The sequence below is a fragment of the Sciurus carolinensis genome, chromosome X, assembly GCF_902686445.1.
Source record: "Sciurus carolinensis chromosome X, mSciCar1.2, whole genome shotgun sequence".
In the NCBI taxonomy this organism is placed as follows: Eukaryota; Metazoa; Chordata; class Mammalia; order Rodentia; family Sciuridae; genus Sciurus; species Sciurus carolinensis.
This window is the reverse complement of record NC_062232.1, coordinates 49497860-49516475: the sequence shown is the minus strand read 5'-3', so window position 1 is coordinate 49516475 and position 18616 is coordinate 49497860. Positions and strand designations below refer to the sequence as shown.

General features: G+C 34.4%; 1 protein-coding gene and 1 non-coding gene across 2 annotated transcripts in view; both read left to right on the top strand.

The window, feature by feature from the left end:
- LOC124971477 (heat shock factor protein 3-like) overlaps positions 1 to 18616 on the top strand; it is a 56586-nt gene that overhangs the window by 11679 nt on the left and 26291 nt on the right. Inside the window, exons 2-3 of the mRNA XM_047535239.1 lie at positions 427 to 535; positions 16822 to 16949. Coding sequence (XP_047391195.1) covers positions 427 to 535; positions 16822 to 16949 — 237 coding nt within the window. The remainder of the gene's footprint in view (positions 1 to 426; positions 536 to 16821; positions 16950 to 18616) is intronic.
- Positions 14519 to 14638, top strand: LOC124972750 (small nucleolar RNA SNORA1). The gene has a single exon (XR_007106530.1). It is a non-coding gene; the product is annotated as a small nucleolar RNA SNORA1 (small nucleolar RNA).

The window sequence follows — 18616 nt, the reverse complement described above, 5'->3', positions numbered from 1 at the left end:
TTTTCAAATGGAGATCTTGTGTTTTGACAATTTGGAAGTGTTCATTACATACTAATGTTAGTTCGTTGTTATATGTGCTGAAAATATTCCACTTCATATATTACTTTTTAATTTTGTTTATGCTTTCTTTATTTATGGTTTTTGTACATGTTTTCATTTTGTGATCAACCCATTATGTTTCTCTTAATGTTTTCTCTCTACAGAATAATTTTTCCCCAATGCTAGGTAGGGATTGAACCCAAGTCCTAGCAAACATGCTATCACTGAACTAGACTCCCAACCCAAATGTTTTTGTAATTTTTGGCTTGACATTTTTACAAGTCTTTCAAATTTGTGGATTCTTCCTGATGCATTGTTGAACTGTTGCTTTGCTGAAACTTTATTTTTTCTGTAAATGACTACTTTTTGGTCTTCCCTTATTTCTAGAATGGTCACAGCTTTCTCGTTGTGAATGAACAAATCTTTGCCAAAGAAATACTTCCAAAATACTTCAAACATAATAATATATCCAGCTTCATACGACAGCTCAACCTATGTAAGTATGACTTATTTCTGCAAATATCAGAATTTAGTGGGATATCACATAAAAATACTCCTTTTTGTAAAACATATGTATATCACTTGAGTTGAGTGAGGGTTCTTGCTAAAAATCTATTATCAAATCTTTACTTAGTTTGAATTATTGGTTGTGGTTCCAAATATGAAAATTTCCCTTTTGGCAATACCTTTCTAAATTCTTTTGAGTTATAGAATCTTAGAACTGAATGGTACCAAAGAATTTATCTAGTTTAATCCTATTATGTTAGAGACAAGGAATGGGATCTAAAGAGATTAAGTATACTTGATCCAGCTCATACAACTAGGCAAATCAAGTCTGGAATCCATTACTTTGATTAAAAGTAGATTAATTTTTCTCTCTCTAATCTTTAGAATTCAAAGTCTGACATAGCATAGATGTGAGTTCTACTGCTGACATAAGCCCTCTTTTTTCAACATAATTTTGTATTACAATTAGAGAAAAATTGAGAACTATATAAAAATATTAGAAGTACATGTGTATTTGTGAGTATAAACTTAAGATAATCTTTTTTTTTCTTTCTTTCTTTCTTTCTTTTTTATTTTTTTGATGCTGGGGTTTGAACGCAGGCCCTTAGTGCTTGTGAGGCAAGTACTCTACCAACTAAGCCATATCCCCAGCCCACTTAAGATAATCTTTGTAAAATTTGTATCTTGTATATTTTCATCCTAGCATTGTGTCATAAATGTTTTCCTCATTAAAAATATTTTGTCATTTTATGTAATATCATGATATTATTATTTTTTTTTTTGTGTGGTGCTGGAGATTGAACCCAGGGCCTTGTGCATGCAAGGCAACCAAGCACTCTACCAACTGAGCTATATCCCCAGCACTCATGATATTATTATTAAGGCTGCTCTCGGTTATACACACATTTTTGTGGTACTGGTTATACACACTTTTTAAAAAGGTGCTTCTGCAAATGTAGTGGTTTACACATGTAATTCCAGCTACTCAGAAGGCTGAGGAAGGATGATCATGAGTTCAAGGATAGCCCAGGCAATTTAGCTGAGAACCTATCTCAAAATAAAAAGGGCTGGGGATGCTGATCATTGAGTGGTAGAGTAATCCTTGGTCCCATCCCCAGTACCATTAAAAAAATGCTTATCTTTTTCCCAATTTTTCATTATGAATATCTATTATTTTTATAATAAAAAGGAAGTATTATTTACATAAAATACCTTTAAAATATTTTTAAGACCTCAAAAGGGTGATAGGAAGAGATTGTCTTAAATTATTCAGATTTAGAAGCAAAGAAACTTTGCATATTTATTAACAACACATAATATTTTTATTTAAAATATATAAGGCATACCAAGCAAAACCATAGGCATTGCAAATACTTTAAACATTTATTTATGAACTATCATTAATTTTTTACTCCCCTAATTCTTCCTCTATTCATCCTTGAATATTAAGCATTTACTACCAAGCCTATATCAGCATAAGTAGGGACAAGATCTGTTTTCCTGGTTACTTAGGAGAATAGAAAACCATCTGTGTACTTGTGCCTTCCCAGTGTCTTCAGCATTTTAGATTTATTTATTTATTTTTTGTGGAACTGGAGATTGAATCCAGGGGAATTTTACCACTGATCTTTATCATTGGCACTTTTTTTATTTTTTCTTTTGAGAAAGGGCCTTACTAAGTTGCTGAGGCTGGCCTCCAACTTGTGATACTACTACCTCAGCCTCCAGAGTTGTTGGGATTATAAGCATGCACCTGTACCAATGTGCCTAGTTCAGATTTTTTAGATCTAGTAAAATATTCTACAAACTAATAGGAATTCCAATTAATAAGAATTTCAAATTAAAAATTCATTGAATTTTTGCTCTTCCATATTTCATACTTTTAAACTAACTTTTTAAAAAAGGGATTGAACAAAGGGACACTTAACCACTGAGCACACCCCTAGTCTTTTTTATTTTTTATTTTGAGACAGGGTCTTGCTAAGTAGCTTAGGGCTTCCCTAAATTGCTGAGACTGGCTTTGAACTTATGATTCTCCTGCCTTAGTCTCTCAAGCTACTGGGGTTACAGGCATGCACCACCATGCCCAGTTCTAATTTGTTTTAGAGGAATATATATATTCTGTATAAAAATTTGAATTCAGTGCTTTTGTCACTTACAGAAATGAAAAAAATAGCTTCTTATTACTTTAAGAATGACAAATTGCAGTAAATTAGCCTAGATCCATGGCAAGAAAGTACATCTTGACTAATTGAATAGGTAGTAAAAAATGTAGTAATCCTCAATTTTAATTTTATTGTGTGTACATATGTGTGTGTAAAGTTGATATATGCTGGTTATAGAAAAGAAAACCTTTACAAAAGGAGAGGGAAAATCTTCCCTAGTTTCATAATCCAAAGATAAAAAGGGGGTCCTAAGTAGAATAAGATGTAGTCATGCTTATACAAGTATATCACGATGAATTCTACTGTTATGTATAACTAAAAAGAAACAATTTTTAAAAAAGATAGCTACTGCTGGGTGCAGTGGCACACACCTATAATCCCAGCTACAATTAAAAATTTTTTAGATTAAAAAAAAAAAACCAGACTGGGGATATGGCTCTGTGGTTGAGGTCTACTATCAATCCCTGGTATGAAAAACAAAACAAAGACAACTACTGATTGATACTGTTATATACCCTAATTTTGTTTGTTTGTTTCTTCCATGTGGTGTTTTAATTTTTAAAGTTTTATCTTATTTCATTTTGAGATGGGGTCTTGCTATGCTACCCAGCCTGGCCTTGAAATCCTAGGCTCAACAATCCTCCTTCCTCAGCCTCCCAAATGACTGAAACTAGAGCTATACATCAAGGCATGCACCACCTTGTCTATATCTGACCAAGTTAATTTTTTAATCAACAGATAACATTTTATGTATTTATTGTGTATAACATGATGTTTTGAAGTACACATTGTGGAATGGTTAAATCTAACTTATTAACATAGTTAATCCTTTTTGTGGTGAGAACACTTAGCCATTCTGTATTTTTTTCGAGACTATAACATATTGTCATTAACTAGTTACCATGTGGTATAGTAGCTCTTTTGAAATTAATCATTTTTTTCTCCCAGTGCTGGCTATCAAACCCAGAATCTTGTGCATGCTAGACAATCACTCTACTATTTAGCCATGTCCCCAGGCCTTGAATTTACTCCTTCTAACTGTAATCGTATGTCTTTTGGCCAGTATTTCCCCATGTTTCCCCATTCTCTACTCTCCCTGGCCTCTGCTAACTGTTCTACTCTCTACTGTGTGTGTGTGTATGTGTGTTACTGAGAACTGAACCCAGGGTCTTCTGCATGCCAGGCAAGCTATCTACTATTAAGTTGCATCCCTATCCCTTTTTAAATTTTATTTTGAGACAGGGTTTCACTAAATTGCCTTAGACTAACCTTGAACTTGGGATCCTCTTGCCTCAGCCTCCTGAGTAGCTAGGTTTAAAGATGTGTGCCACCATGCCTGGCTACTTTTTACATCTATGAGATCATCTTTTCTAGATTCTGCAAATAATTCTGATTTTACAGTTTTTCCTTTCTCTGCCTGACTTATTTCACTTAATATATAATGTATTTCAGTACCATACATGTTGTAATTGATAATAATTCATTCTTTTTATGACTGAATAGTATTACATTGTGTATATTTACTACGTTTTCTTTATCCATTCATTAGTGGATAGATACATAGGTTGATTTCATATCTATTGTGACTTGTGTTGCAGTAAACATAAAAGTGCAGAAACACATTCAACATTCTGATTCATTTCCTTTGGGGAGATATATATATATACACATACATACATACACACCCAATAGTGGAATTGCTAGGTCATGTGATATTTCTATTTGTGGAGTGCTGTGTATTAAACCCAGAGCTTTATGAATGCTGGACAAGTGTTCTATCACTGAGCCACATCCCTAACCCCTAAATTCTAGTTTTAATATTTTGAGGCACCTGCATACTATTTTCCATAATAGGTGTACCAACACCATTTATTGATACACTCATTCCCAACACTATTCTTTTTAAAAATTTTTTTTGTTCTTGTTAATGGACCTTTATTTATTTATTTATTTAAATGCAGTGCTGAGGATCAAACTCAGTGCCTCACATGTGCTAGGCAAGTGCTCTATCACTGAGCCACAACCACAGCCCCCAACACTATTCTTATCAATAGTGTTTAAGTGTTGTCTTTTCTCCACATCTTCACCAACTTTTTTTCTTTTTTAAAATAACCACTCCAAAAAATGTTACATGATATGGCTTTTTTTTTTACTGTACTGGGGATTTACCTCAGGGAACTTACTTTGTCACTGAGGTCCATCCCAAGATCTTTTTATTTTTTGTTTTGAGATAGGGTCTCCCTAATTTTCTTAGGTCCTCATCAATTTACCAAGGTTCATCTTGAACTTGGAATCCTCTTGTCTCAGCCTCCCAAGTTGCTAGAATTACAGGTGTGTACCACCATGCCCAGTTTATTGTGGTTCTTAATTGCATTTTCCTGGTGATTAGTAATGCTGAACATTTTTCATATATCTATTGGCCATTTGCATGTGTTCCTTTGAGAAATGACTATTTAAGTCTTTTTCCCAATTTTATGAAATTCAGGTTATTTTTATTATTGAGTTGTTTGAGTTCCTCATATATTTTAGATGTTAACTGCTTATCAGATTTATGGTTTGTAAACATTTTCTTCCATTCTGTAGATAGCCTCATCACTCTATTTTATTTTTCCTTTGATATGTAACTTTTTAGTTTGATGTTAATTCCATTTGTCTATTTTACTTTTATTGCCTATGCTTTTGAGGTCATAGCCACAAAAGAAAATCATTGTCTTGAACAATGTCATGGAACATTTCTCCTGTGTCTTTTTTCTAGTAGTTTCATAGCTATGAAGCTTACATTTAAATCTTTACTCCAAACCAGGTGTGGTGTCATAAACGTGAAATCCCAGCAATCTCGGGAGATTGAGGCAGGAGGATCGTGAGTTCAAAGGCAGCCTCAGCAGATTAGCAAGATCCTAAGCAACTCAGCAAGACCCTGTCTCTAAATAAAATATAAAAAAAAGGGCTGTGGATATGACTCAGTGGTTAACACCTCTGGGTTTAATCCCTAGTACCCCAATTTTTTTCAGTCTATCACAAAGCAATACTTTTATAATAGACTCTTACTGTTTGAATTTCAGCAATGTCGAATAACTATAAAGTTAAATCTAAGAGATTACTATGAATTTTAATACTTACATCATTACCAACCAATAACAGATGGTTTGCTGACCAGCATGAGTCCCTGGACAATACTTTGTGTAGCAGTGCCATAGACTTTTCTGTATTAGTGCCTTTCTTCATGTTCCTTTGTAGGAAATGCTCTTCTTCCCCAACTCCATTCCTAGGGTTTGCTTATCAGAGTTCTGCTTATCTTTCAAGTGCCAGCTCAAATTTTAGCTCCTTCAAAAAGCCTCATATGCTCACGTGAGAATTACTTTCTTCTTTCCACATGTGCCCACAGTGCTTTATTTAGAAGATAACTACAGTGCTTATAACAGTCTATTTCTATTGTATCTTTTTTTATACCTGGGATTTAATTCAGGGCGTTTTACCACTGAGCCACATCCACAGCCTTTTTTAATTTTTTTATTTGAAGACAGGGTCTCACTAAGTTGCTTAGGGCCTCACTGAGTTTGCTAAGGCTGGCTTTGAACTTGTGATCATCCTGTCCCAACCTCCTGAGTCTGTAGGATTATAGGCATGGACCACCATTCCCAGTTCAGTCAGTCTTTTTATTACTGAGATATAATTCACATACTCTACAATTCACCCTATAAAATAGCCAAATCCTTGGCTTTTAGTATACTCACAAGAGTTTTGCAACCATAATCACAATCTAATTTTAGAATATTTCTGTCACCCCAAAAGAAAACCTTGTGCTTATTAGTACTCAGTCTCCATTTCCCCCACCCTACACACCTTACATTAGTTATGCTTTGTGTGTGTCTCTCCTGTAAAAAGTTGTGACTTCTTAGATGATAAAGATTTGGGAAATAAGTTTATCTCTACAACAGGTTAAGATGTCTATATAGAGTGCAGTGTTTTCAATTTTTTTCTTTGTTTTATGGGGGTGCTGGGATTAAATCCAAGGCCTTGCGCATGCTAGGTAAGTGCTCTACCACTGACCCGCAGCCACATTCCTTTTTTATTTATTTATTTATTTTAAATTATGAGACAGTGTGTAAGTTCCCCTGACTGACCTTGAACATGTGATCCTCCTGAGTTAGCCTCCCAAATTGCTGGGATTACAAGTGCCCCCATACTGAGTACTGCATTTATAACAATTATTATTCACGCATTTCTTAATGGTTGAATTGTATGTCTGTCTGGTGTAAATTTCACAACTCTGCTTTAGAAATGACTTTGGTGGGGTCTGGGAATGTAGTTTAGTGGTAGAGTACATGATAGAGAACATGGTAGAGAACACGATAGAGCCTATCATGTTCGAGGCCCTGGGTTCATTCCTTGGTTCCGCCAAAAAAAAGGCTTTGGTGAACATGTTTGTTTCTCACAATATTGTTCCCTGAGAACTTAGAGATGTTAAGGAAAAGTACATCTGCTAATGATCATCCACTCAAAGATTTAGACTTTTCTTTGTTTCTTTTCTTTATTTTCCCACTTTTCTGGGTTCAACATGTTATCAGGGGTTTTAAAATAAAGCAACACATACTGGATTCTTCAGATATTCTGGTGCAGATTTTCTTCCTATGTAATTCTATGACAGTGTTTTTATTCTTGTGACAAATTTGTCTTCTAGGAAGATTACTCTGGATTATCCTATTTTGTGAGTTTTGTTCTGAAGATATTTGATATATCCCCATCTACTCTGGGACTAATTCATTGTTCCCTCCTTTATGTTACCAAACATTTGTCTGTGCTATCACTTTAGCATTCAAGCATGCTATGTTACTGTAGTTGTGAATGTGTTTGTCTTCCTTGCTAGACTGTTAGATTCTTGCAAACAGGAATTTCATCTTATTGATTTGTGTGTCTTCAACAGAGCCTAGCCAACTAGTTATGCAAGGTGAAGTTAAGTGTTTAATAAATGTTTGTTAAGTGGATGAATGATAAGAAAATTCATTTGAAGAGGAGAGGGTCATGGAATGTGTTAACTTTCTGGTTTGTTAATATATTTCAAATGGAAAGGAATAAATCTTTTTTTAAAAAAAATACTATTGGTATTCAATAAGAAAAACAAGAATGCTCCAAGTGGGGCATGTTGGTGTATTTTGTAATCTGAGATTCTGGGAGGCTGAGGCAGGAAGATCACAAGTTCGAGGCCAGCCTCAGCAATTTAGCAGGACCCACAGTAATTAGTGAGTACTTGTCTCAAAATAAAAAAAATTATGTATTAGCATCCATTTATCAGAGAAAACATTCAACCTTTGGTTTTTTGGGGATTGACTTATTTCACTTAGCATGAGAGTCTCCAACTCCATCCATTTTCCTGCAAATGTCATGATTTTATTCTTTTTTATGTCTGCATAATGTTCCATTGTTATATATACCACAGTTTCTTTATCCATTCATTTGTTGAAGGGCATCTAGGTTGATTCCACAATCTAGCTATTGTGAACTGGAGCTACTATGAACATTGATGTGGCTGTGTCACTGTAGTATGCTGATTTTAATTCCTTTGGGTATAAACCAAGGAGTGGGATAGCTGGGTCAAATGGTGGATCTTTTTATTTTTTAATGGCACATAATAATTGTAGATATTTATGGAGTACAGTGTGATACTTCAATACATGAATATATTATACAGTGATTAGTTTGAGTAATTGATTTATTCATGGCATTACACATTCATCATTTCTTGTGGTGAGACCATTCAAAATCTCCCCTTCTATCGATTTTGAAATATACATTATTGTTAAATGTGGTCACCCTATCGTGTAATAGAAAATCAGAACTTATTCCTTCTATTTAAGTTTGTACCCATTGGTTAATCTTTCCTTATTCCTCCAGCCTCCGTGCCCCCTCTAGTCTCTGGTAACCACTGTTCTATTCTTTACTTCTATGAGAAAAGTTTTTTTAGATTTTACATGTGAGTAAGATCATGCAGTATTTGTCTTTCTGTGCTTGGCTTATTTCATTTAATATAATGTACTGCAATTCCATCCATATTGTTATGAAATATTAGAATTTTTTCTTACTATTGAATTATATTCCATTTTGTATATATGCCATATTTTATTTATTCATTCATCCATGGATGGATATTTAGCGAAATCATCCTATTTTGAATAGTGCTGGAATATATAGCAGTGCAGAAATCTCAGCATACTTGTTTCATTTCTTTTGGATATATACTCAGTTATGGGATTGCTGGATCATGTGGTAGTTCTATTTTTAATGTTTTGAGGAACCACCATATTGTTTTCCATAATGTACACACTAATATACATTTTTTTTGGTACCAGGGATTGAACCCAGAAACTCCTTACTACTGAGCTATATCCCCAGCCCTTTTTATTTATTTTTTTTATTTTGAGACAGGTTTCACTAAATTTCTTAGAGCCTCACTATGTTGCTGAGGTTGGATTTGAACTTGTGAGCCTCCTGCCTCAACCTTCCAAGCTTCTGGGATTATAGGCCTTTGCCACTGCACCTGGCCTAATATACATTCTTACTAACAGTCTGCAAGGGTTCCCTTTTCACCACATCCTCATCAGCATTTATAATCTTTTGCCTTTCTTACAATACTTATTATAACTATTTTAACAAGAGTTAGGTGAAATCTCACTGTGGTTTGATCTGCATTTTCTTGACGATTAGTAATGTTGAGCATTTGTTTATATATCTGTTGGTCATTTATATGTCTCCTTTTGAAAAATGTCTGTTTAAGCTTTTAAATTGGACTATTTTATTATTGAATTGAGTTCCTTACATATTCTGAATATTAACTTCTCGTCAGATGTATATTTTATATTTTGTATCTTCTTCCATTTGTTAGGTTGTCTCTTCATTCTCTTGATGTTTTTTGCTGTTTAGAAGCTTTTTAGTCTGATGTAATCTTATTTCTCTATTTGTTGTCTATGCCTTAGGAATCAAATCCAAAATCCCTGCCCAGTCCAATGTCATGGAGCTTTTCCTCTGTTTTCTTCTAGTAGCTGCATAATTTTTGGATCTTCTTGCATCTAATATTTTATTCAGTTTTGAGTAAATTTTTTTGTGTATGATGAATGATAGGGGCTCCAGCTTTATTCTTCTTCATACAGATATCTGATTACCCAGTACCACTTTATTAAAGAGACTTTCGTTTCCCTAGTGTATATTTTTGACACCTTTGTTGAAGATCAGGTACATGTGTAGATTTATATCTGAGTTTTCTTTTCTGTTTCATTGATCTGTGTATCTGTTTTTATGCCAGTTCCATATTGTTTTAGTTACTAGACCTTTGTATCATCATCATCATCATCATCATCATCATCATCATCATTTGCTGTACTGGGGATTGAACTCAGGGGCACTTTACCACTGAACTATATCCCCAGTCTATTTAATTTAATTTATTTATTTTTAAGACAGTCTTGCTAAATTGCTAAGACTCACTTCAAACTTTTGATCCTCCTGCTTCCTGAGTAGAGATTACAGGCATGCACTGCCCCTATTGCCCAGTTGTATTTTATTTTGAGGTTTGGTAGTGTGATGCCTCAGCTTTGATGGATATTTCTCTTTTTTTCTTTTCTTTATTTTTCTCTTCTCTGCTCTTCTCTTATCTTCATATTGGGGATTCAACCCAGAACCTCACACATGTTAGTGCAGCATTCTACCACTGAGCTACATGCCCAGATCCCTTTTTACATTTCATTTTGAGACAGTGACTCACTAAGTTGCTCAGGCTGGCCTCAAACTTGCGATCGCCCTGCTTCAACCACCCATTAACTGAGATTAGATAAATATGACTATTTATCTTTGATCTTTTTTTTATCAGGATTACATTGACTTGTCAGGGTCTTTTGTGGTTCCCTAGAATTTTAGGAGTCTATTGTATTTCTGAAAAGAATTCCATTGATATTTTAATAGGAATTGAATTAAATTTATAGGTTACTTTTGGTAGTATGTACATTTTAACATTAGTTCTTCCAACCCACGAACATGGGATATCTTTCCATTTATTTGTGTCCTCCTTGATTTCTTTCATTGGTGTTTCCTAGTTTTCAATGTAGAGATCATTTACTTTCTTCCATTTATTCCTAGGTAATTTTTGGTAGCTATTATAAATGGAATTGATTTCTTGATTTGTTTTTTATGTAGCTCACTATTTTTAAAGTGCTTTTTTAGTACATTATAGTTATACATAATAGTTGGGTTCATTTTGACATAATCATAATTGCCTGGAATTGAATTTGCTCCATTGCAGTCTCCAGAGCTTCTTTTCCCTCTCTCCTCCCTCCTGCATTCCCTTTACTCTACTCTACTAGTCTTCTATTTATTTATGTACTTATTTATTTACTTATTGATATTGTATAGATATACCTAAAAGTAGAATTCACTGTGGTATATTTACACATGTACATAGCATAATTTTGTCAAATTCATTACACATTTTTCCCTTTCCCATCCCTCCTCTCTCCCTCCTCAGTCTCTTTTCTATTCCATTGATTCCTCTATCTTTTTGAAATCAGAACACCCACCTTTTTCCCCCTTACTTTGCTCTAGCTTTTGCATGAGAGAAAACATTCAGCCCTTGATTTTTCTGGGTCTGACTTAATTCACTTAGCATGGTGTTATCCAGTTCCCATTTACTGGCAAATGCCATAATTTCATTCTTTGTGATTCAATAAAACTCCATTGTATGTATGTGCCACTTTTTCTTTATCCATTCATCTGTTGATGGGCATCTGGGCTAGTTCCATAATTTGTCTATTGTGCATCAGACTGCTATATACATTGATGTGGCTGCATTTCTATAATTTGCTGATTTTAGATCTTTTGGACATATACCAAGGAATGTGTTAGCTGGGTCAAATGGTGGTTCCATTCCTGGTTTTTTGAGGAATCTCCATCCTGCTTTCCAGAGTGGTTGCACTAATTTGCAGTCCTACTGATACTGTGTAAGTGTCCCTTTTTTCCCACATCCTTGCCAACATTTATTATTTGTATTCTTGTTGATTGCCATTCTAATTGAAGTGAGATGGAATCTCAGTGTAGTTTTGATTTATATTTCCCCAATTTCCAGGAATGGTGAATATTTTTTTTTCATGTTATTTGTTGACCATTTGTGTTTCTTCTTTGAAATGCTACTGTTTTTTGTATGTTGATTTTATATCCTGCAACCTTACTGGATTCATTTATTAGTTTTAGCTGATTTGTTGTTGTGGTGGTGGTAGTCTTTAGCTTTTCTATATATTTTAAAGATAATGTCACAAAAAGGGATATTTGACATCTTTTCCAAATTGTATGCCTTTTATTCCTTTCTCTTGCCTTACTGCTCTACCTAGGATATCCATGTTTCATTGGATACAAGTGGTCAAAGTGGGTATCCTTGTCTTGTTCCTGATCCTAGGGAAAAGATTTCAAGTCTCCCCATTTAGTATGATATTGTTTGTGGGTTTGTCATATATGGACTTTATTGTGTCTTTTATACTTAATTTGTTAAGAGTTTATTATTAGAGTTAGTGAACACTAGTCTCTGAACTATGTATAACATGCTTTGTCATGGAGGCCAGATATGAAATAGAAAGTATCCCTTGGTGTACTTATCAGGCAAACATACTCAGGATGCAAACATAAGGGCACAAGTGGATGATCTACTCAAGAGGGTCCTAACTACCCCGTTGAATTTTAAGGTGTGAGGATTCTCGGCTGTCAGGATGGCCGAGTGGTCTAAGGTGTGAGGATTCTGTATTATCACTTTGTTTCACTTGTGAAAATATAATTTGGGTGGAATTCAGTAATTCAAAATTTGGGATTTCTTTCTCCTTTAGGTAATGAGGTGGTGTTTAAAGTTTTCCCACAGGTAGGTGAAATGAATACAGAGAAAATTGGGTGATTCTTGACTTAGGACAAAAAGGGCAAACTACTAAAGAAAAGTGAAAAAAATACAGAGTGATACAACACCTAAAGATAAAAGGTCAAAGGATCTGGTGCCGTAGCTCTAACCTGAATGAGGCCCTAGTTTTGATCCCCATACTGCCACTACATGATCAAGAAAAGAAAAAAAAACTCTCTTTTTTTCTTTTTAGTACTGGAGATTGAAACCAGGGGTGGTTTACCACTGAGGCTTATCCCAAGCTTTTTTTTTTTTTTTTTTTTTGGTGACAGGGTCTTGCTATGTTCTTTGGACCTCACTATGTTGCTGAGACTGGTCTTGGAACTTGCATTCCTCCTGCTTTAACCTCCCTTTTCATTGGGATTATGGGTGTGTGCCACTGGGCCCAGCAGAAATCTTTTATTCCCATTTTAAGTTTGATTGAGTGGAGAGATTTGGATGTAGGATAATGTAGTCTGATTTCTAGCTTTTTCCATAGCAAAAACTATTTATTTATTGTCCCAGGTTAACTAGGAAATAAAAAGCTGATTAGGCCTCAAAAAGAAAGTAGTCACTACTTAGATACATGATGTATAAATGCCTCGAGTGCAGTATTTCAAAAGAAATAATTTAAACTTGAGATTGCCCTCTGTTGACTATCAGCTGTAGAATTTTCCCTAGCACAGTATATTGAGATTCCCTCATGTTAGACACTTGAGATTAAGAAAAAGTTTAAGATCTCTTAAAATATGCTGATCTTTTTAATTATGAAACTTTTGAAGTAAGGACAAATAATTTAAAGACATAAATCTTAGTCATTCTTCAGACTTGCATTTCAAATATAGGATAATAAATTCCCTTTTCCTATCCAGCAAAAATTTATGAGTGATGTTTCAAGTCCAAGAAGGAGAATTACTATACCAGCTTTTGCTGTTAGTCTATAATGGCATAAAGATGTCATTCACTTTTTCATCAGCTCATTTAAAATATATTATTCACAATTTGGTAAAGGACAGAATCTTTTTAGATGTCTTTGGAAAGTGTGTCCTTCCTGGGGAAGGCAGAAAAGGAATGTTAGAATTCTTAACACATGAGAAAATGTTAAGTAATGTTTCAGAAATAGTATTTTTATATTATACATTCTGGGGCTAACAGCTACTGGTATACTTTGTCTCCCTTCCCTTGCTTAGTGTCTGTGAACTATGAATCTCTGTAAGTGTTCATGAATCCAGATTCCTACATGAGTTTAAAGAAATAGGATGGATAAGCCATGTCTAAATAATTATTTGAAATACTTCATACTACCATTGCCATCTTTTCCCAACTCATTAATCAATACACTTGACTGCACCAGGTAAGTGACAATTGTGCTGTGTGTGTATGTGTGGTGCTAGAAATGGATCCCAGGCCTCACATATGTTAAGCAGGTACTTTATCACTAAGCTATGGACCTGGTCTGGTTCCTCTTTTTCAAATAGTATACCTTATTGGTTCTAATTGTACCTTCCCTGGATTAGATATGCAGTTGACTTTGTGACTTTTTTTTCTTGTATTAAAGGACATATAAATGTAGGGCACTGTGGGTCATGCCTGTAATCCCTACAACTCTGGAGGCTGAGGCAGAAGGATTACAAGCTGTATGTAGCCTCAGCAGCTAAGCAAGTCCCTAAGCAATTTAGTGAGACCCTGTCTCAAAATAAAAATAAATAAATAAATAAAAAAGGGGTCAGGGACGTGACCCAGTAGTAAGGCACCTCTGGGTTTAATCTCCAGTATTAAAAAAATACATATAAGCTGGGTATAGTGGCATACACCTGTAATCCCATTTGAGGATTACTCAGGAGTTTGATACAAGGGGATTATGAGTTTGTGGCTAGCCTGGGCAGCATATCAAGACCTTGTCTCAAGCCTCATTGTAGATGAGAATGGGCACTCTAGATCAGTTTCTAAAATTGGTCAATGTGGCTAACTTGACACAGGTTATGCTTCCATCATTGTGGTGATGACAATGAGGTCTGTAACATTTTGCTTAAGCTCATTAGTGAAAATATGTAAAAAGAAAAATGCTGACATTTTGATATTAAAAATGATTAATGAAACAAGTACTTTCTGCAATTCAACTTCTAGAAAAAGAAGACCTTGTCTCAAAAGCAAAATAAAAATGCCTATACATACATGCACAATTACCTCTGATTCCTCTTTTTTAAAAAAATAACAAGGATTATTTTTCTGTTGTCACTTTCTTTTTTCTTTATTATTTGATAAGCATGTATTATTTGTACATATTAATGGAGTTCAATGAGATATATTATTAATATATAATGTAATATATAATAGAATTACATGTAATATTACATGTATAATACACATTACATGTATTATACATAATACATATATCATATACATTACATGTATACAATATATCACAATGTATTATATATGCAGTATATAATATACGTTATATATCCTATATAGTATTATATAATACAATATTACATTATATGTAATATATTATGCATGATGAATATAATATATACATTACATATAATATATAATATACATAATACAAATATAAATAATATATATATTTTTTGAGACAGAATCTTACTTCATATACTCAGGCTAACCTTGAACTCCTTAGTTAAAGTGATCTTCTTGCCTCCTCCTGAATAACTGGGACCATAGTCATGTCCCATTGTACTTCAGTGTAATATTTTAACAGATATATACAGCATGCATTGATCAAATCGTGATAATTAACTTTTCCCTCTCCTTATCATTTCTTTGTTTGGATACTTTGATCTCTCTTCTGCATCTTTACAAAATATTTAATAGTTTATTCTGAGCTATAGTCATCCCACTGTGCTGGGGAACATCAGAACTTATTTCTGCTATCTAACTTTGTTTTAGTACCTATTATCCAACTACGTTTTTTTCACCATCCCAACCCACCTACCCACTCTAACTTCTGGTAATCATTTTTCTTTGCTACACTTAGGTCCATCATACATACATTATTTGTCTTTCAGTGGCTGGTTTATTTTGCTTGACATAATGCCCTCCAGTTCTACCCATTTTACTGCAAATGATAGGATTTCATTCTTCTTTGTGACTGAATAATATTACATTTTATATATGTCATATTATCTTTATCCATTTATCTGGTAATGGGCACCTAGGCTGATTCCATGGAAGTGCAGGAATCTCATTGGTATGCTGATTTTATTTTCCTTTGGATATATACTCAGCAGAAGGATTGATGGATCTTATGGTAGATCAATTTCTAGTGTTTTAAGGAACGTCTGTGCTGACCCCACCAACAGTGTTTTTAGTTTCCTTTTCACCACATTCTCACCATCATGTTATTTTTTGACTTCCTGATAATCTCTATTTTTACTGGAGTAAGGTGATGTCACATGGTGGTTGTACTTTGTGTTTCCCTGATAAGATGTTGAGCATTTTTCAACTATTTGTTAACCATTTGTATTTCTTCTTTTGAGAAATGACTACTCAGATATTTAGTTCATTATTAATTGGGTTTTTTGGCTTTTTGTTCATGATTATTCAGGAGCATGTGATTCTAGTTTGTCATCTCTCCAATTCTCTTTGCTTCTCCTTTCTCATACTGCCTTCCTTTTCAGTATTTTCCAAAGGTTGAGCAAGACACTAGAAGGGGATGAAACAGCCTGGGCTTGTAGCTCAGTGGTAGAGTGCTTGCCTTGCATGTATGAGTCACTGGATTCAGTCCGCAGCACCACATACAAATACATATGGGTATTTTGTCCACCTACAACTAAAAAATTAAAATAATATAAATAAAAGAGATGAAACAAATCTCTTAATTTTGTTCCTACTGTTATCCTTGAGATAATAAGACATCTCAGCATATAAGGGATATTGCAAAAATTTGAAGCTATTGCTTAATATGGGTCTTGAATTATAGATAGATCTTCTATATATTCCCACTAGTATTCTAGAATCATTTATATTTTCATTTAAACAAAGTAAAATAAGCTATTGAGATTTCACTTCTCAAGTTTGAAATTAGGCTATTATAGTGCACTTATTTAGTGTGTTGTCCAGTGAAATATTTTGCATTATTTCTTATTTATTCTAGTGACCCTAACTCGCCTTTCAGAATTTATTCTATTACCTTTGTTTTAAAATTGTTGATATTTTTTGTTGTTGTTGTTGTTTTTGTTTCACTAGATGGTTTCCGAAAGGTGCTTGCATTGGAGAATGGAAAGGTTATACAAGGGAAGACAGTATCTATGGAATTTCAACATCCATTCTTCAGAAAGGGAGGATCCAGCCTTCTAGAAAACATCAAGCGCAAGGTAGGGGTACTGTTGCCACAAACTTTTCTGTAGCATTTTGGGCAGTAGATAGTTTTTCCTTAATCTAAATATTTTAGTTTTTCTAAGTCTTAAAGGTCAAGTTACTGGAATTTGGCAATTGGAAATTCATTTGTTACGTACTTTTTCTAGTTCTCTAGAAAGATGACATTTAGATATCAATGTATCTAAAGACTTACTATTATCCTTCCCATGGTATATTTTATTGCCATTTTATCTTTTTGCCACAGAAGCAGAAGAGACTGGGATAAGTTATAAAGTAACAACCATTTTTATATTTTTCCTAATGAACAAGATAACTGCTGAACTTGCCTACTCACTCTCAGAGCTACTTATAAATCAAGGCAGAATAGTAGCACAGTTTTGTACTCATGACATGTCTGTGTTGATACTTTGCATGAACCTTATGTATAAATGACATCAGTGTGCTGGAAGTTTAAGACCAAAAACATAACCAGGAAGATTTGTATTAACACTTAGATTAGTATTTCTCAATACATGATCTGCAAATACCCTAGCTCTCTTTTTCTTGGGGGCTGGGGTACCAGGGATTGAACTTGACCACTCAACCATTGAGCCACATCCCCAGCTCTATTTTGTATTTCATTTAGAGACAGAGTCTCACTGAGTTGCTTAGTGATTCGGTGTTGCTGAGGCTGGCTTTGAACTTGAGATCCTCCTGTCAGCCTTTCGAGCCACTGGGATTACAGGCATATACCACCCTGCCTGGCTGCTAGCTGTTTTGAGACATTTTTGGGAGACCTGTGAGATTGAAACTATTTTCATAATAATACCAAGACATTATTAGCTTTTTTTACTCTTTATTCTTTCATAAGTACAGTGGAATATCCCCAAGGATGCATGATGTTTGATTGCATCATTACTCTAATGTTAATATGTAATATGCATATTATTGTAACCTTTTTTCTGTACTAAGGATTTAACCCAGGGGCACTTTACCACTGAGCTACCTCCCCAGCCCCCTATCTTTTTTTTTTTTTTTTTTGAGACAGGATCTCACTAAGTTGCTTAGAGCCTTGTTGACTTACTGAGGCTGGCCTTGAACTTGTGATCCTCCTGTCTCAGCTTCCCAAGCTGCTGGGATTATGGGTGTGCACCATTGTGCCCAGCTTTATTGTAACTTTTGAAGAAATGAATAAATATTTAAAATTTTAACAATTTTGAATTCTGATGTGGTAAACATTGACATTATAAACCATATAAACAAAATCTCTTTGGGTTTCAAAAACATTTTAAGAGAGACTAAGGAACCACTGAAATGGACCAAATTTTGTTCATAGCACTTTTTTCATAATAGCAAAGCAACACAGTCTTCATCTTAGATGTGCTGACCTTGGAATGACCTTCCAATTATGTGAGGTAGAAGAATGAAGGACAAAGCTAAATTAAGATGAACCAGCTGGGCACTGTGGCACTTGCTATAATCCCAACATCTTACAAGCCTGAGTCAGGAAGATCGAAAATTCAAGAGCAGCCCCAGCCTTTTAGTGAGGCCCTGAGCAACTTAGTGAGACCATGTCTCAAAATAAAAAAATAAAAAAGACTGGGAATATGGGTCAGTGGTATAGTACTCCTGGGTTCAATTTGCTGTAATAAAAAAAATAAAATAAAAAAGATGAATCAGTATC